Below are 20,273 nucleotides of genomic sequence, written 5' to 3'. Positions count from 1 at the left end.
ACATGGGTGTAATAAAGGAATTTTTAAAGCCATTATATAGGTGGGTAAAACATAGTTGTGGGAGAATTCTGTGCCACTGTGTGGGCGCAGAATTCATGTTGTCCACAGATTTCTTTGCTTCCCCACAGAAAAATGACTTCTGAGGGGAAGCAAAGGGAACCCCCAAAAGCAGTCACTTGCTCCTCCCTACTTGCGCAGGGGGAGAGGAGGGTGGGCATGCATGCATGGGGAGATGTCAATCATCACCAGGAATGTGGGGCTGGGCATACTAGCAAAAGAATGAGAGAGAGACTGACTGTCCCTCTGGCTCGCTATTGTGGCATGCCAAGCATGGAGGGACAGGGCTTTGGCGTGAGGCAGGCTCTGCCCCTCAGACAAAGCATAATGTAGCAGCCTGCCTGTTTAGTTGTTTTCATTGTTAGTGAATTGTTCCCATTCTTAGGCATAAAACAGGTATAAAAGTTTTAAAGCTCTTTTACACGGCGAGAGTGGTGTAACTGTAAAGGAGCTTTATTGTAAATGACAGTATGGCGTTATAAATGCTTATGGTACCTTAGTGAGAACTGGTCTACATTTTTGGACTGAAAAAATTTCCTATCAAAATGTGCTCCATGAACTGTTTGCTACTGACATTTCTGGAGATGGTCAGTAGCCAATATAAATTGTGAGTTTGATACCCTAGCTCTCACTTGCTCATTATTTGCCTACGATGCAATATTGAGCATATGGCTGCATGTATTTGTTGACTAATAACTAGAAATAAAGGATCAAACCTAGCTACATTACTATTACACAAAGGAGGTTTGGAGATTTCCTCCGATGCTTCCCACTGCCAGTCTCCATCCATTGTATTGTAGTTTAAACACATTACCAAAATAATTGAAACTGGCATGATTATATTGTGTTATTTTGACAAATAAAATATGCAGAATTTTAAAATATTGTGAGCCGAATTTAATTTTTTGGTGCAGAAATCCCCCAGGAGTAAAACAAGGCCTGGAGTGGTTAAGTAGCTTACCCAGAGTCCCACAGCAACTCAATGGCAGAATTACAAAGAAAATTCTGAAGTTCTGATTCCTAGACCCCTGCTCTAGGGAATGAAGCATGCTCTAAGCAAGGGATTGGGGACAAAAAATTCCTTGCATTTTAATCCAGACTCTAAAATGAATTCCTTATGCAGCCTTAGGAACATCATATTCTCTATGGGCCTCAGTTTACCCATCTGTAAAGAGAGGCTAATAGTACTTACCTACTTCACAGGATGTTGAATATTTAACATCTGCAAAGTAATCTAAAGAATAAAAGCACTGTACATATATTAAGTGACGAACAGACCACGCTCTTGTAAGAACAGAGCGACAGATGCTAGAGACATGGAACACTCAGACTATTGTAGCAATTTTATAAGTGATAAATGTTATAGGCTAGTGATTGTATTGACTCAGTGGGGAAACGATAGGATTCCTGCAGGAATTATTTCAGATTATTTAATCTTTTTATTACTGACCTTGGCACAGAAAGTGGGAATGTGCTAATAAAGTTTGCGGATGACACAAAACTGGGAGGTATTGCCAATACAGAGAAGGACCAGGATATCATACAGGAAGATCTGGATGACCTTGTAAACTGGAGTAATAGTAATAGGATGAAATTTAATAGTGAAAAGTGCAAGGTCATGCATTTAGGGATTAATAAGAATTTTTGTTATAAACTGGGGACGCATCAGTTGGAAGTAACAAAGGAGGAGAAGGACCTTGGAGTATTGGTTGACCACAAGATGATTATGAGCCGTCAATGTGATATAGCCATGAAAAAAGCTAATGTGGTCTTGGGATACATCAGGCGAGGCATTTCCAGTAGAGATAAGGAGATGTTAGTATTATACAAGGCACTGGTGAGACCTCATCTTGAATACTGTGTGCAGTTCTGGTCTCCCATGTTTAAGGATGAATTCAAACTGGAACAGGTACAGAGAAGGGCTACTAGGATGATCCGAGGAATGGAAAACCTGTCTTATGAAAGGAGACTCAAAGAGCTTGGCTTGTTTAGCCTAACCAAAAGAAGGCTGAGGGGAGATATGATTGCTCTCTATAAATATATCAGAGGAATAAATACCGGGGAGAGAGAGGAATTATTTAAGCTCAGTACCAATGTGGACACAAGAACAAATGGATATAAACCGGCCATCAGGAAATTTAGACTGGAAATTAGATGAAGGTTTCTAACCATCAGAGGAGTGACGTTCTGGAACAGCCTTCCAAGGGGAGCAGTGGGGGCAAAAGACATATCTGGCTTCAAGCCTAAGCTTGTTAAGTTTATGGAGGGGATGGTATAATGGGATAGCCTAATTTTGGCAATTAACTGATCTTTGACTATTAGCGGTATATATGCCCAATGGCCTGTGATGGGATGTTAGATGGGGTGGGATCTAAGTTACTACAAAGAATTCTTTCCTGGGTGTCTGGCTGGTGAGTCTTGCCCACATGCTCAGGGTTTAGCTGATCGCCATATTTGGGGTCGGGAAGGAATTTTCCTCCGGGGCAGATTGGCAGAGGCCCTGGGGGCTTTTCGCCTTCCTCTGCAGCGTGGGGCACGGGTCACTTGCTGGAGGATTTCTCTGCACCTTGAAGTCTTTAAACCATTATTTGAGGACTTCAGTAGGTCAGACTTAGGTTAGGAGTTTGATACAGGAGTGAGTGGGTGAGATTCTGTGGCCTGCGTTGTGCAGGAGGTCAGACTAGACGATCATAATGGTTCCTTCTGACCTTAAAAATCTATGATTCTATGAACTAAAGTCACTGGGAGATAATTAATGCAAATCCTGAAGGAAAGTAACAAGTCTAGAGAAGTTTCTCTCCCTCCCACGGGAAGTGAATATACTGGTTTGACCTGGTTCAAGAGGCCTAGTAAACAAAAACTATATAAAGTGACAACTCTGTCATAAGTCACCCTCACCCAATCCACAAACTGACATGAAACTATGAAAAGGCCCCGAAATACTTTGGAGCCTGCCATGGTTCTCATCTGGAAGATGGATCACCACCACACTTGACCTGAAAGTCAGCTGTTTATTGTTTTTCAGATATGTTCTCTGTAATGCTTTTATTCTGAATAAATAGTACTTTGCTTTATGCAAGCTGGCTCATCACTGGTTAAACCTGTCACTGCTCTGCAGAAAATAGGACAGCAGGTGCTGAGCGGAGGTCAGACCTGCTGAAATAACTACTGTGAAGTCCAGCCTAAGTCTGGAGAGAAAGGATCGCAGGATCCTGCCAGAAACCTATGCAGGGCTCCCTCAAGGAGGCTATGAAGGGGTCAGAGGTGCAGTTACCTCAAGAACTGTGACAGACTACTATAAATCTTTTTGGAAGGGGCATATACAGCCACCTAATTGTGTGTGGTCCTAAATTAAATATAGGACAAAATCAGTTTTAATTATTTTTATACTAAATCAGGGTTGATTATAGTCAATATATTTTTGTTTTCAGTTGGGTTGCTGGGCCTAGCTACAAGCAATGCCAGAACTAGCTGCAATTTTGTATGCACATTGTTGGCAAGTGCATAATAAATACAGTGCCCAGGCATGGAAAGTAAACACTACAGGAACTCTTCCAACCAAGAGGCAATGGAACAGAAAATTTAGTGATGCATTACACTCACTCCGCAACTGCTTCTATAAGCACTCTTAAGTCACCATGTTTTTGGACAGTGTACAACAGAAAATATGGAAAGGAAAAAAACTCAAATGGTATTGGTGGAGGACAGGATTCAATACACAGCCTCAAAACAAGGAATTACTACAAACTTATGTCATTGTGTAATGGCAGCAAAGAGCTCATACATGTCTTCAGTAATAAAAAGTAGCAAAGTTACTCCTTACAGAACTTTCAAAGACTATGAACTGCATAATCAGACTATTTCCAGTTACCTCAGGACTGGACTCACCTCCCTAAAATTTCTCATTTTTGAGAAAATCACCCACATCTGAGATGACCTCACATGCCACCAAAAACAAGCCAAGCTCAGAACCGGAAACACCATCTTCCTTCCTAAAATTCAACCTTGTTCATACACGTCATAGAAGCACTGACTGGAATTAGAGTCACCACAAGAGACTAACCACTGTCCATCTTAGATAGTAAGAGAGCAGGGAATACCTAGACACTTACTAATGAACTGCTAACACCTCCTTTGACAAGGAGTCCAACAGCCACTCTAATATTCAATGGTCTAGCCAACACTAAATCATTGCTCAATCCTAGTGAGCTTGCAGGTCTTTTCTCAGCAAACTAGCAAACCACCAAAAAAATACACTATTCCCAATGCCATGTTTTAGTTGCCAGTATTCAAGCTCCCTCTCAGTCAGGCTTCAGGGTAGGCCACGATACAGAGAATACTTTTAGCTCTGGAGGATGAACTCGTCCTGTCCACAGACAGGAGAAATGCATCCATACTCATGATACCAAGGACCACCAAGTGCTCCTGTGCCATCTTCAAGACTACACCTTTCCCTGACTCAGACCTGGCCCCTGTAATGCATACATGCATGACCTTTAGACTTGGCTATTTCATCTAATTTAAAAATAAAGTCATACACTCTGGAACAGCTCCAAAAGATACAGTCTAAATGCTTAGCAACAAGGGTCACTGTGAGCACATCAATGCAGCATTCTCATCTTTGCAATTTCTCTCCACTAAATCCCATTCAAGATCTTGATTTGGATATTCAAAACCCTCCATGGGCCTGGCCCTCATTCGTGAGAGATCGCTCTCCTTCTGCAACCATGACCTCCTATGACAGCTACATTCCACTGGAACCATGAAACTGTTGACCAGTGAGCGACATACGAAGTTTTTAATAAATTGTACCTAGATACTAGAGAACTCAAGAGACAATGACCATAGACCTCACCACATTTAGAACTCAAGGCAAACCTTCTGTTTCACTTGAATTTCTTTCAGTGAGGTCCACAGATCTGATCTCAGTGAAACACTATGGTTGAAGACTTAAAGGGAGGAAACATAAAAGCAAAGGTTCTCATAGCACCATAAATTTAGCCACTCTTCATACAGAGTATACTTTACTTATATATATTTTACAAGAAGTCTATTAAACTACACATTTACAAAGAAAAGCATGAACAGAAGTTGTGTGCGCAATGTGGTTTTATTGCTATAGAATGTTTGGCCAGCAATTTTAAACTTGGGTGTCTAGAATTAGGCACCTAAATAAGTAGCTTGATTTTTGGAGTTGCTGAACACCAATAAATGCTGTTGAACGCAGGAAGGCTCAGCACCTCTGAAAGATTAAGCTGCTCATTTAAATGCCTAACTTTGGGACCCGGGTTTAACAATTAGGTCTTAAAGATCAGGAAACAATGCAAACATTTAAAAATCTTAACTGGGCAATCTTAATGTCACATTAATACAGTTTTGTGCACTTAGTTGATTGCACAATCAGAATAGTTGCAAAGCTAGTCACTACCTACCAAATTTACAAGCCGCAGAAGACCACCTAAAAATTCAACATTTTTGTTTTTTAGTTACATTTTTCAAAAAGTCTCAAGTACATTTTTCAAATTCCTTTTAATTTTTATAATCATGCTCACTTAGGCTCAAATGTTAGCCCATAACCTCACTAGAGCACAGAACCCACAAGAGAGGAAGAGTGGTCCAATTACTAGGGTATTAACCGAGGACATGGAGATCTAGGTTTGATTCCCTGCTTTGCCCCAGCCTTCGTGTGACCTACAGCAAGTCACTCAGGGCTTATCTAAATGGGAGCCTTAGCTCACACCGAGTTGATATGCAGCATGTAAGCCACACTAAGCATGCAAATGGGACAACAATATCCTCTTTCCATTTGCATCATTGTGTACATACAGTGGGAGCTTGGAGTGCACTGAACATTCAGCGTATCAGGCAGGTATTCCATGGTCCTTTGCTCTGCTATGTGCATTCTGGGATTTTTCTCAATGGAGTACTATGGGAATGCATAGCAGAAGCCAGGGGAGTTTCGGGATTGGGGGAAGGGTGTCAAACACCAAAAAAATCCCATGATTCCACTCCTTCTCTATCCCATCCTTCCTCTATTTCTGGGTGGGCTAGCACCATTTTTGAATTGCTGTCGGCCAATATGGGTGCAAGACTGCTACGCACCCCATGCTAGCAGCTACAGATGTCCAGACTATTTGTGCTTTATAAGAGCTCTCAGCATTGAGTGGCTTGTTTCAGACTGACTGCTGCAGCACCAAGCAGATGTGGCTACAATAGTGGCTTCTCCAGCTGCAGATGAATGAGGACACCACCACCAAAGAATTGTTACTATGTGAGATCTTCTTGAAGCAGCTTCACATAATGCAGAATTGTTTCTGGGCTCAGGAAACCAGAATTGATTGATGTAAGAGGATTGTTCTGCAGATCTGCACAGACCAGCAGTTGCGAGAGACTTTCAGGATGGCAAAGGCAGCTTTCTTTGAAATTTGTGCTGAACTGACCCTGATGCTGCAGTGACAGCGCACCAGCATGCAATGTCGCATAACCACTGAGAAGCAGTTCATCATTGCTATCTAGAAGCTGACCACCCACAACTGTTACCAGCCCACTGCCAACCAATTCAGTATGCAGAGACTGACTGTGTGGGCCACTGTCATGCAGCTCTGTGCTGCCATACTGGTGAAAGTGAACCAAGGTACTGGTGAACTGGGTTATAAAGCTTGGTAATGCTCAGATTATTGATGGCATGGGATGTAGGGGGCTCCTGAACGGTACTGGGCAACTGATGGAACCCTTGTGCGCCTATCAGTTGCCTCTCTCATCAGGCCTTGGAGTTCATAAGCAGAAAGGGGTATTTCTCCAGGTGCTCCTCGGTCTGGTTGACCACTGAAGTAGGTTTACAAACATAAATGCCAGGTGATCTGGAAAGGTCCACCACGCCTGGATCGTTCGGAATTCACACCTGCTTAATTTAATGAATAATGGAGTTTGCCCCCAGGATCACTATGGACATCAATGGTGTAGATTGCTCTGATCATCCTGGAAGACCCAGCTTATCCTCTGCTTCCCCAGCTAATGAAGCCATTTATAGGATGAAGAAGGGAACTGTTTAACTATTTCCTCCATAGTTGCAGAATGACAGTGGAGCATGTAGTTGAGCATCTCAAAACTAGATAGGGTTGTCTTATGTCTAGAACAAAACTTGCCTTGGATAATAGGTGTGTGTTGTATTTTGTACAACACTGATGAGAGTCAGGGGGAAAGTTTTGACAATAGGAGAGAGGCTGAGGTACAGAGACTTGCTCAGCAGTATGAGCAGCAATCAAGGTGTCCACCAGAAACTGTAAGCCACCAGGGCAATGCTGTCAGGATTGCTTTTTGTTCGGTGTTTGAATCTGGGGTCTGAAAATGTGCAGCGGTTAACTGCATTGGTGTGTCTCTTTGTATTCTGAGTACTGGAATTGTTTTTGTGTGTGACAGAAGTGCCATGTTGCTGCACTCTGTATCTTGTCTGTGCCTTTATACTTTTGTAAGAACTGACAACCTATGAAAATGTGTTTGTGTATCAAGCATGCAGTGCAGATTCTTTATGACTAAATGGCTTTTATTGCTTAAGTTATGCCAATACATAACAGCCAAAAGTAAACCAAACAGGGATTGTAAAAACCTGAAAAACTGATTTAAACTGAAACAGTCTGAAATTCAATACAGCGCAGTGGAGGGGGTGATTAGCACACAAGAATGGGGGGGGGGCTCCTATATACTGGTGAGTGAATGCTTTTTCTTTACTTCTTGTCTTTCTGTGGTTGAGTGTCAGCAAGTTGCCAAGCACGCTGGATGGTTCGATTATGCTGGGCTCCTACGTGGTGGTGTTACCACCCTGTGGTGGGGCTAGGGAGTGGGCTCAAGGAACACAGCTACAGCAGGGGAAATAGCATCACGTGTTCCAGTACCCTGTATTATCCAGAGTCTGCAGAACATGGTTGAGTTCTGGTAGATGGCACTGCATGGTCTGTGCTTCAGTTTCCCCATCTGTAAAACAGGGATTATAGTACTTCCTTATCTCACAGGAGTGTTGCGAGGTACTCCGTGAGGCATTATAGATAGATAGCCCAGAGTACTATACTATACTATAGATAGACAGCCCAGAGTACTTGTCAACTGGGCTTCAGTCACAGAAGGGAAATCAAATGTTAAATCAGAGCCACCCTCAGCAGAGGCTGTGAGCTGCTACAGTCCTTCAGGTTTCTTTTATAAACTTCTTTACACAAAGCAGCTGCACCCAGCTGTGGGCTACACACCAACATGACATTTGCCAGCATGAAGGGGAGAATTAGGATGGGGGTAAACCACTGGATTAGTGCTCATGTCAATCCAAGAGCAAACAACAACAACATAGGGGAAAAGAAGAGTTATACTTACTATTTCAGTCCAGCTGCCTAGGCTGGAGAGGCAGCTGCAAGGCCCCTTAATGTTTGCAAAGCCTACCTTTAGACTGATGGTTAATTTCTTCCTCCTCTTCCCTACCCATAATTCCTTTAGCAGGCCATAACAAAGCACAACTATTCTGGCTTCATATGCATTTTGGACATTGCACCGTATATGAACTCAACATTTTGGAAAGAAGAGTGTTTTTAGATACTTTTCTAAAGCAATTTAGTTTAACCTTCCTTACACATTCTTCATCTACAAGTCTATGAATCATGCTTGACTACTTTATTTCAATGCAATGCTGCAATGCTGCAATGCAGCATCCAATACAACTGTGACAGAGTGGCCCTGCCATGCATTTCCTTCTATCTCCATATTAAATACCATGCCCACCCAAGTGGTATATGTGGTATTATTTGAGAGACTCTTTCTCACTACAAGAAGTCTACTGCAAAAACGTGTCCTTTTACACACAAGGTTTTGGATGCAATATTTCAAAAAGCATCCAAGGCAAGGCAAGACCAAGGCTCATTGGTTACCTTTCTCCTCCCACTGTCACCAAACAGGCTTGTATACTATTCCAGTTTTGGATGTGAGATGTCAAGCCTACAGTGGAGGCAGGAGAAGGTCTTTGACACGCTGATAAATTTCCAAATGTACAGCTAATGTTGTTACAATATCAAACCTTTCTATTAAATGAATTTAAAAACAAATGCTATGTAGTTGTCACTAGAGTGGTAAATTCTCAGTTTACATTAGTTTGTTCTGCAGTTAATCATATTTACACAACTAATAGCCGAAAAACATGCCATAATTAGAGCCCTCCATGGATACAAAATTTATATCCACGGATGCATATATCTTCAGATATAAAGTGGATATCCATGGAGCTGCAGGGCTCTACCAGGAACTGCAGGAGCAAAAGCAGCAACATGGTGGGCTGCCGCTCGCAGGAGCCAGCAGCCAGCCCAAGTAATTCCTTCCTAGGGCTGTACCGCCCCCAGCCCTACCCACTAGGGCGGGCATCAGGCTCACCGGTATCTGTCCCTGGTCACATTAGTGTGTGCAAGCGGCTCGCACACTCCCGGACAGGAGTCCCTTCCACAAACTGGTGTGAACTGGCCAGATTTAACAGAATTAACTAAAGCTCAATGCTTAAATTAACAACTATTTTTGTCATTATTTTATGGCTTGAATACACTGGGATAAACTAAAGGAAAAATATTGGTTAATAGGCAAAATACAAAAAAAGTGTTCTCTAGAAACAAATATTCAAATGCATAAGCTTGTTTAAAAACTAATTACATGAAAGGCCAGCAGACTGTATTGTAAGACCATTTCAAACTTCAAAGTGAAAATGTTCTCATGCTCCTTTAACCAAGTTATACACACCGAAAAAGTCACTCCCACTACAAAACTCATTTAAAACTGCTGTAATAGGATTTTCTCTAGCTCATTAAAATTACACTTTTACAATCTTTAAGCACAGACCCGACCATTAATTCAAAACCTACTTAGCAGCAACACCTGTCTTATAAAGGATTATAATTTAGGAACTGCGGTGTCACATCATTAAATTAGAACTATTTAGAATAACCTGAATACTCTTTCTTTTCAACATGGAGATGACATCTCTCCTTTTTTGGCAGGTATCTCTGCTCTAAGAGTATTTACACAGATTCCCTCGCAAATATATGCAAGCCTGAGTTACCATGTTCACCCCTGGGAACTTGGTGTCCACTCGCTGGATTGCAGAACTAGATGCTATATAGAGAAAGTACTGCATTTCAGGGGTTGCTTTGCCTTTTTTTTTTTTTTTTTTATAAAGAATCAGCCCCTTTGCAATGACACTAGCTTTAGGACACCTAAAATCTAGAAAAAAAAAATAAAAATAATGGTTTAAGAGTCATTCAAGCTTGCAGAAGTTTTGCTCCCCATCAACACCCATGCAGGAGTCTGGAGGCATATCATTTGGTTTTTATGCCTCGGCAGAAAAGGAAGAGCTTCTTGTCTAAAATAGTAGCAGCTATGCGTACACTGCAGCTCAGAGTGAGCCTCCTAGCCAAGGCAGACAGACTCACACTAGAAGGGCTCGAGGTGGCATACGAAAAACAGCAACGCAGACATTGCAGCTCGGGCAGTGACTGGGGTTCTCAAGCCCACCTGGCGCACCGTGTCCGAGCTTGGGTGGCTAGTCTGTCTTTCTGCCAGAGTTGTAATATCCACACTACTTCTAGCACACTTGCTCAAGCCCAGCTAGCATGAGTCTGACCATCCAGGCGGGGAGGCTCACTCCCAACTGCAGTGTAGACATATCCAGAGAGTCTTGTGTTATCTTAGTCACCTCAGAACAAAGCTGAATGTCCTTCAAGTTATTAAAACATCTCCCACATGGTTAATAAAAACTTTACAGAGGGAAAATGCTCTGTTGAGATGCTTTCCCTCATAGCAGTATAATTTAGTTCCAGCACTCTGGATACAGTTCCTAGAGTACAGATTTCTTTCCAGAAATCTGAAATAGATTGATACAGTCCCTGCATGAATTACTATTTATACCACGGCAATTCAGCACATCTTTAGTCTATTTTTTTTTTTTTTTTTGGGTGAAAAAGAGTATTATGTCATACCCCTTTTGGCTCCATGGAGAAGTTAAAAGATGAATTGGTTATCACACCATACTATACCACCATGTAACCAGTTCTGTGAGCATGTCTTTAAGGTACAGAATTACACATTTAAAATCATATTAGCTGGTAATATTTTAACTTGAGCTTCCTCCAATTATTAGGACAACTGAACTGATTGAGGCCTTGTCTTCACACAAAAGTTGCACTGGTGTTAGCGAAATCATTTAAAAAACTGATTTGAGGTAAACTGATGTAAATTCCTAATGAGGGCACTTTTAAACTGATGTGCATCTGACTTATGTTGTTTTAAGTCAGTCTGCATAAGCCAGGTGTAAACTGATTTAAGAGTGTCCACATTGGATTTGCACAGATTTAATGGAAATATTGTAAAAACCAGTGCAATTTGCGTGTCTAGACAAGACCAAAGAAATTTAAGACAATACAACTGCGAAAGAGCATGTGGTTAAGTATCACTTCCACATTGACACAAACTCCCACAGAGCTATATCCCACAATTCCTGGGGCCTGTTTGTTCGGGGCCTGTTTGTTCCAGTCCTTCTACCTGCTCACTTCCCACTCACCTCCTTTGCCCGAGTCCTATCTACTCACTTCCTGCTCACCCCTCTGCACCAAAAGCTACCTGCCAGTCAATATACCCCTGCTCTGCATTTAACCCTTAATTCAAACACAGCCTGTTCTATTTTCCACATAGCTCTGCCAAACAGCATTACAAGATGCGTATTCAGTGTACTGCTAGTTACCCAGAGCTGCACTCCAGGGTTCTTGTTAACATTTAAGTTCAGGAGAGGCACCCAAAATCCACAATTCCTTGAGATCCTCTCAGAGAAGCTGGTGGAGGAGAGGGATCAACTGGACTGGTGTGCACTGCAGGGAGTGCATCAAGACACCTTAAGACCCTCTACTGCAACGCTAAGAATGGTGCCCGCAGGTCCAGCAACTCACCCTCTATCTGTCCTTATTACAAGGAGTTTGAATGGGTGCTCATCACTGCCCCAAGCACAGGGCAGAGCCCACAGCCTTGCACAACATGCTTCTGAACAGGGATGAAGTCCCAGGTATGGCCTCCCTCATTTGCATATCCTAGCGCCGAAGGGTCAGGGCAAGCTCCCTATATGGTTCTAAGAAGGTCTGCTTCCACATGCACAAGTTCTGAAGCCACTGGTGGTTGTCTCAGGTCTGCATAACGAAGTGATCCCACCATGCTATGCTAATTGTCTTGTACAACAGGATCGGTCGACACATGAGGAATCTGCAGCGATTGCAGCAAGGGACAGGTGTCTCCAGACTGCCATGAATGAGTTCCCCTCCATGTCCGGTATCCTCCACCATTCAGAAACTGCTGCTGAAATGCCATCTATCATTTGGTAGAACCTCTTCCCTGCTGCATGGACAGTTCAGCCACAAGTAGGGGCAAGCTCTTCCACCAACACTGGCTCCAGGGTGGATTAAAAAATTAAAATACAAAAAAAAAAAAAAAATCAGATTTTTAAAAAAAAAAATTTTGATTAATAGGTTTTTTCCTCAAAAAGCAAAACTAAAGATAGTTTTAATTAAGATGAGATATCTTCTGAGCTATAATGTATCATGGAATACGGATTATAAAAATTCTAATTCTATAGTATGAGACAATATATTCCTGTAATGTTTAAGAAAAGTTTTGTAAACAAGTTCCAATAGTTCATGGATTAGGGACCCAATCTTATGCGGTTCCAGAGGCAACTGTATAGATTATTTAGGTTAATCTTTCTATCTACCCAGTGGGACTCAGTGCTCAGTCTAGAAGATACCATCAGAGATGCTTAGTTTTGCAGTTCTCAAACTGTGGATTTGTGTCTCCAGAGATGAAAGCATTTTTGCTGTTAACAAGAAAGTTAAATAAATATATAGAGGTGAGAAATAACAGACCTCAACCCTATTGTCCCTCTGCAAATTTGTGTACACAGAGTCAATCCCTTACCTCTCTCTAAAAGTGCAAAGTTCAGTTCAATGAATAGAAGATCGTTGGGGGCGGAATAGATCTGGACAAGGAGAAGTCTGGAGATAAATGTGACAAGGGAGGGACAGGCAGTAGAAACAAAAGTGAAACTGTTTGAGAGCAGCATATTCCAGAAGTCTTGAAGTCTTTTTGAGTGTAGCCTTCATTGATTTGAGATCTAGATTACCATTCTCTCACTAGAAATGAAAACCTATAATGGCAGCAGGTCGTAAAAGAGACCCACTTTGGGAATATTTTAATGAAGTTCCTCTACCTGGGGGTAAGACAGGCATGTATGCAAAATGCAAACAGTGCAACAAAGAAATGCAAGGCCTGGTTGCCCAAATGAAACAACATCATGAGAAGTGTTCCTTCTCAGGAGGAAGCTGCATTGAAGATGATGAAAGGAACATGTCTTAACATGCAGGATCTTCAGGCAGGTTGGTAAACTTTTTTATTTCATACTTCTTTCTTAAGGACTGCCTGTCTTCTTTATGGACTATTCTTGAATTCTCATGTTTGAGCAAAAAATATAGTTGTTACTCTATGGTACTATCATTTTAGATGCAGTTGATATAAAAAATAAATAGCTGAAATAGGCAGATCTTCCTTTTACAATTTCACCTTTAAAGTAGTACTGAGTGTCAGTGAATGCAATGAGTAATACAAAATGAGCAGTATGGTAATAATAATTAAATAACTGCATTGACTTATTTTGTTTAGGAGAATCCATCCTCAACATAGAGGATTCTGAAGATTAGAAAATGATGGCGATCTTGAAGGTGGATATAGTTTCAGAGTTATCTGCCAATGATAGTGTTTCAGTCACATCATGTATGTCACATAGCCACAGTATATCACCTGTAGCAAAAAGAAAAAAAAACCCTCCATCATCCAGAAACAACCATAGATAAGTTTGTTGTAAGAACCAGCAGATTACATATGACTGAGAATCCATACTTCATTAACATGGTTCAGTCATTAAGACCAGGATACAGTCCACCCAACAGAGCAGATGTCGCAGGCAAATTGCTGGATAAAGTGTATGAAAGAGAAATTAAGTAGTGTGCAAAAAGTCTAGAGGGTAAAATTGTTAACCCGAGTCTTGATGGGTGGAGCAATGTCCACAATGATCCTGTTGTATGTGCTTGTGTGACAATAGAAGAAAGGAATATCTTCCTTATAGAAACAACTGATACATCAGGAAATGCACACAGTCGAATACTTACAAGAAGTAGCAATAAAAGCTATAACAAATTGTGGAAAAAAATTTAAATGTCTAGTATACAGCTTGGTCACAGACAATGCTGCAAATGTATCCAAGATGAGAAGAAATTATTTAGAAGAGAGTCCCAAGCTAATAACATACGGTTGCTGTGCTCATTTGATGCACCTCCTTGCCAAAGACTTCAGTGTTCCAGAAATAAAGGCTAATGTTGTTGAAACTGCAAAATACTTCCGAAACAACCACTTTGCAGCAGCTGTTCTGAAAAAAGTGGGAGGAACCAAGCTAACTCTCCCACAAGATGTGCGACGGAACTCAGCAGTGGACTGTTTTGAGCACTATATCAAGAACTGGCCTAATCTGACAACAGTTTGTGAACAAAATCGTGAAAAAATAGATGGCCCTGTCACAGCCAAAATTCTCAACATTGGGCTTAAGAGAAATGTTGAACACATGCTGAGTATCCTGAAGCCTATTTCTATAGCCTTGAACAAAATGAAGGGAAATAGCTGTTTTACTGCGGACGCTGTTGAAATCTGAAAGGAACTGAGTGAGATCTTAAAAAGAGAAATATGCAATGACAGAGTTAAATTACAAGCATTAAAAAAAAAAAACAATGAGACAAGCACTATCTCCAGTTCATTTTCTTGCAAATATTCTCAATACTCGGTACCAAGGTCAAACCTTAACTGCTGAAGAAGAGGAGTTGACTATGACATTGACATCCAGCAATCATCCCTCCATAATGCTAACTATAATAAACTTCAGAGCTAAGGGTGAACCATTCAAGAAATATAGGTTTGCTGATGATGTTTTAAAGAAAGTCACACCAGTGAACTGGTGGAAGTCACTTAAGCACTTGGATTCAAACTGTTGAAGTGATAATCTCACTTTTAACAGCAGTAGCTTCTTCTACCGGTGTAGAAAGAATATTTTCTTCCTTTGGACTAATTCATTCCAAATTGAGAAATCGTTTGGGACCTGAAAAAGCACGAAAGCTTGTTTTTCCTTTTCCAGATTATGAACAAACAGGAAAATGAAGGTAAAGATGACTGAGTTAGCTGCAGAAGCCAATATTTTAAGTTTCTCGTGTTGACCTGGCTAACGTAGTCAATTTTTTTATTTTTTTTAATATTTCATTTAAACTATTTTAAACACAATTTTAACAAAAACAAACCTGATTTTAAAAAACTTGAATGTTTAGCTAAATTAAAATATTCATATGCTTGTTTTGTTATAATATTATATTTTTGCTGTTGAAGAAAAAAATCCCGAATACATAAGTGTTGTTTTAGTTTAAATAAAACAATTTAAACGTCTGTCTGGTGAGGTAAATGAAATAACCAAACAATCATTCATTTTCTGATATATCTGTAAAACTAATCTGAAAAGTTTTCAAAATAAATCAGTTTAAAAATGTATAGTGTGTACCTTCTAAAAATGAAACCTACATCTATCTCTGAGTTGTGAAGAATATGTATTAAGGTTATAACAACCAAAAAGAATGCACTTTTATGTAGAAATCCTTGATTAAATCGAGTCTTCCTGACTAGTGATTTAAATCATGATTTAAATCAAATGCAGCCTGACTGGATGCATGACATGGCCTCAGCTGGAACAGACAGAAGTGAGAAGTGTGCAGAGCTGGAAGTGCTTCAACTAAATAAGTTGATGGGCTAAAATCACTTCTGCACAGAGGCCCAGGAAGGACAGAAAATATATCACACACTGACTCCTAGAGTAGCTCCAAATAGCGAGGCGTTAAGAAATCTGGGATACGTGTCGAGAAACCATAGCATCAGATCCACATAACTGCAACGTCTGTGTGAACATGGCTATAGGGCAAGGGTTGTGAGAGGCTGTGCACTGTGGACACCCAGAGGCAGGCTTGGCTAGCATGTATGTGGGCACAGTCTAGCCAGAACACGGGTACACACTGCAGCATAGGAACATATATAAACTGTGGGGGCTGCATTTTAACACTTTCGCTGTAAATGCTTTTGAATCATGCAAGTGATATTTCAGCTACTAATGTTAGAATTTATCTAATCCCTCTCAACAAAAGGAACATTTCTTGGCTTGTGCACTCACTAGCTCTTTTTCGTTAACCTAGTTTATTTTCTTGAAAACCTATTGGGTGTGTCACTTTCAATCTTTGTTTCATTGAAAACTGCTGTGCTTTTACCTCACTCCTGACTCTTGGTAGCACTGGTCTAGCAGCTTAGCCTTGTCCAAACAAGTAAATTTCTTCAGACAACAATCCAGCTCCTTCTGAAATTAAGTGGATTATTTACGTAATGTAAACAACACACAGTTAATTATGTTTCCAAGCTTGCCCACCCATTTTGTGGCGAAAAATTCTCAGTGCAATAGTATAAATGTAAGCATTCTTAACATTTTTGTATCTCCTACCCAATGACAAAAAGGTAGTATTTGCTTCTCTTTGCTCACTAACACAGAATCCATCAAGGGCCATTGGAAGCTGTGCCCACACAAAGTCTAATATTTCTTGCACACACAAAGTTTCCCATCATTCAGCACACGTGCAAGTGTTTGCAGGGTCAGGACATAAAACCCTAACCCTTGTAAACAGGACTGAGGTTATGGGCTTGTGTACATGGGGAAATTCACCACCACAACTGTACCGGTATAATTATATCACTATAATCTCTGTGTGTACGCTCTTATTCCAGTGTCTTTTTTGGTTTAGCTTATGTCACTTTCAACATTAAATTTAATGACTTCTGATTTTTTTTTAAACTTACTATGGTTACAAGTCTATACTTAAGATTACTAAACCTAAAAAGGTTAAAATACTTAAATGAAAAATTTTTTAAAGGATCATAAAACTGCAGAAGTTGGCATGGAGACTAATGGTTAGTACAGTAGTAACCAAAATTACTTTTAGCTAGCATTTTTTAACAAAATGCCTTTATTTAAAGTTGGTGTCCCTCCTTATTAACCACAGATCAAGTCCCCATTTAAAGTTGCATGATTGGCAAAGTATTTCCATTAGCAGCTGCAGACCTGCATTAGTTTTAATTTCTGTAAAGCACTGTATTATTCTGACATCTTGCTCATACAACTATCCCACAGTGCACCTATTACAAATGTGAAAGAGTTACATTAATAGAAGATGTAAGAGTAGACGGCAACAGAAAAAAAGGAGACGCATGTGTGGATCTACTGGTAGCAGTGCTGACTGAAGTCAACTAAGGAAGTTCAAGCTGGATTCTATTCTGCTTCAGCTATCCACAAATTGTACATTTAGGTCTGATTGCAGAATCTGTTACAGGTTATAATGTAAGCTGCAGAAGTGTCAGTTAAATTTTCTGATCCCAACTGAATTTGGGATCTGACGGTAAGATCAGTTTTTGACCGATTAGCTAAGCAAATCTGATAGGAATTTAATAAATGTGATAGCCCATAATAGCTAATTATTTAAATTAAAAAAATCCTTAAGTGGGGAAACAGTGAATGGCATAATGCAGATAAAGTTTAACTGACTTTCAATAGGGCTTGTGCTCTTAAATCACTTTGGTCCATGTGAAAATTCCACCCTCAATCTTTAAATTTCCCTACTACACCAAACGAAATGAAGAGAAAATAATCTTCTATGACAAGTTATAAAGCACGTGTACAGGGAATTATTACCTAGGAACTTCGAAATCTTCATTGAAATGAGAATTGTGTTTTTCCAAAATGTATTTCCCCCCACCCATTATAATATTTACCTCTACCTCAAACTCAAATGACAGCTTGCATAGATAATGTAATAAACATACTTACATGATTAAATGTTGTTGCTAAGCCCTGACTACATTAAGAAAGATGGAAATACAGTTGTGGCCCTATTATATTATATTACATTACATTACAAGGGGTTTTCTTCAAAAAATATATAAGAGAGAGAGAGAGAGAGAGAGAGAGAGAGAGAGAGAGAGAAAAAACAATTGTCTGTTGGAGAACCATGATTTAACCTCTGTTAATACTTAGGCTTAAACATGGTTCTTTGACAGTTACTTTCGTCTACACAGGCAGGAATAAACCCAGCTATAAGATGGTTTGGCCACAGGTATGTCCTCATCCACACTGACATCTCAAAAATTTCAGATGGTTGTACTGCCATTAGTGCAGCTCAACTAGTGGTAGCATTAATGTACACTGGTCACTTATATTTCAACCAGTGTCACCCAACCATTCTCAGACCAGAACTTAAAACAGATGGCCCATATACACTAATTCTCCAAGCACTGCTATTATGACAAAAGCTACAAGGGTGGCAATACAGCCAGGGGAGATGCAATGGAAATGACAGGGTAGATGAGGCCTAGGCATCACAGCGTTTCTTAAATAAATACAGAGTTTTTGTACTGAGGAAGGGGTTTGTGCTCTGCTATCTTGAAGTGGTATGGGAAGGTAAGTAAAATCTATGCAGGCATCTGTTGAGGTAAATTTTGTATTCAGTTAAACACATATGTAGTGCACACACACTGTAGAATCCCTCGTTGCCAATTAATTGATTAGTAAAGTACTTTTAAGAAAGGATTTTGTGGGTGACATCCAAGTACCAGCTACCTCCCTCACAGCCACAGGGTTATACTAAGGACAGTCCCTCGCCTGCACTGGGATTAGCAGCCTGGCACATTTCAGACAGAAAAATTGCAAACTTGTCTGTACCACAAAGCCCCCAGGAGAATCATCATCTCCTGCCGGCCCTGCTACCACCCTCCACCCTCGGGACCAAGCCGAGCTTCAGCCCACGGCCAGTGCAAGCGGCTGGGTTTGGAGGCCCCGATACCAGAGATGAGTTTCCAGGACACGGGGAACAGCGGCGAGAAAACCCCCGCCCGGCAATTTCTAATAAGCGAGACACCGATTAACGCCCCCGTCCCGCCAGGCCACGGGCAGCCGCAGGGGGCGAGGGGTGGGAGCAGCCCGGCCAGGCAGGCAGAGGCTGGCGGAGGGCTGGGTGGGGCAGGGAAGCCGGGCTGGCGGCTGCAGGGCGGGGGCACGGCGGCTCCCAGGCGGCGGGGGGTGGGGGGCTGTCACCTCTTGACGCGGATGATCTGGTCGCGCATGGGGCGGATGTCCTGGAAGCTCTGCTGGTTGACCAGGCTGTAGACCAGGATGAAGCCCTGGCCGTTCTTGATGTAGAGGTCCCGCATGGAGGCGAACTGCTCGGTGCCGGCCGTGTCCAGGATCTCCAGCACCGAGGGCGACGCGTCCACCTCGATCTCCTTGCGGTAGAAATCCTCGATGGTGGGGTCGTACTTCTCGATGAAGGTGCCGGTGACGAACTGCACCGTGAGCGCCGACTTCCCCACCCCGCCCGAGCCCAGCACCACCACCTTGTACTCGCGCATCCTCCCGCCCGGCGCCCGCCCGCCGCCGCCGCCGCCAGCGCGAGCCGCTCACCCCCCCGCCATGGGCGCGCCCCCGCTCTGCCCCCGCCCCGCTCTCGCCCGGGCGGCGGACGCTCCTGCCGCGACAGCTCCTCCTGGGCGGCGCTGCCGGTGGTGGGGCCGCGCGCTCACGGGCGGCGGCGCAGCGAGGCGAAGATCCCGCCCCTTATTCCTCTGTCGCCAAGGAAACAACCCGCCAACCAGCCAGCGCGAGCCACGCCGCCACGTGACCCGGAGCAAAGTTGCCCCGCCAATCACAGGGCAAGGGAGCGGCGCACATGAGGCTGCCACCAGCTTCCTCCTCTTCCACTGTAGCTTAGGAAACAGCGACCCGCCTCCAACCCTCCTTCGGACATGCGCTTCCCCAACGGCCAACCAGAGGCCAGGCGTTTGTCACGCGCATGGCTGAGTGAGCCAATCGGAGAAGGGCAGGAGAGGATCGCTGGCACGAAGCGCGGTGGCGGTTTTCGCAACGGAAGCTCCTTGCGCTGCGCGCATGGTGGCTGCTCCTTGGCGCTGGTAGCGCGGCACGCGCAGTTCCGCGCACGAGGCGGCTTTGCAGGTGTCGGGCGGGGGCCCGCGTGGCTGCTGTA

General features: G+C 42.3%; 1 protein-coding gene across 1 annotated transcript in view; it reads right to left on the bottom strand.

The window, feature by feature from the left end:
- Nucleotides 1-19,641, bottom strand: part of RAP2A (RAP2A, member of RAS oncogene family) — a 34,235-nt gene extending 14,594 nt beyond the window's left edge. The window contains exon 1 of the mRNA XM_024195745.2: nt 19,328-19,641. Within this exon, the coding sequence (XP_024051513.1) occupies nt 19,328-19,641 (314 nt within the window). The remainder of the gene's footprint in view (nt 1-19,327) is intronic.
- Nucleotides 19,642-20,273: the final 632 nt, after the last annotated feature.

This window comes from Terrapene carolina, unplaced genomic scaffold (genome assembly GCF_002925995.2).
Source record: "Terrapene carolina triunguis isolate 2854851 unplaced genomic scaffold, T_m_triunguis-2.0 Scaffold21, whole genome shotgun sequence".
Classification (NCBI taxonomy): Eukaryota; Metazoa; Chordata; order Testudines; family Emydidae; genus Terrapene; species Terrapene triunguis.
This window is presented reverse-complemented; position numbering and strand designations above follow the sequence as displayed.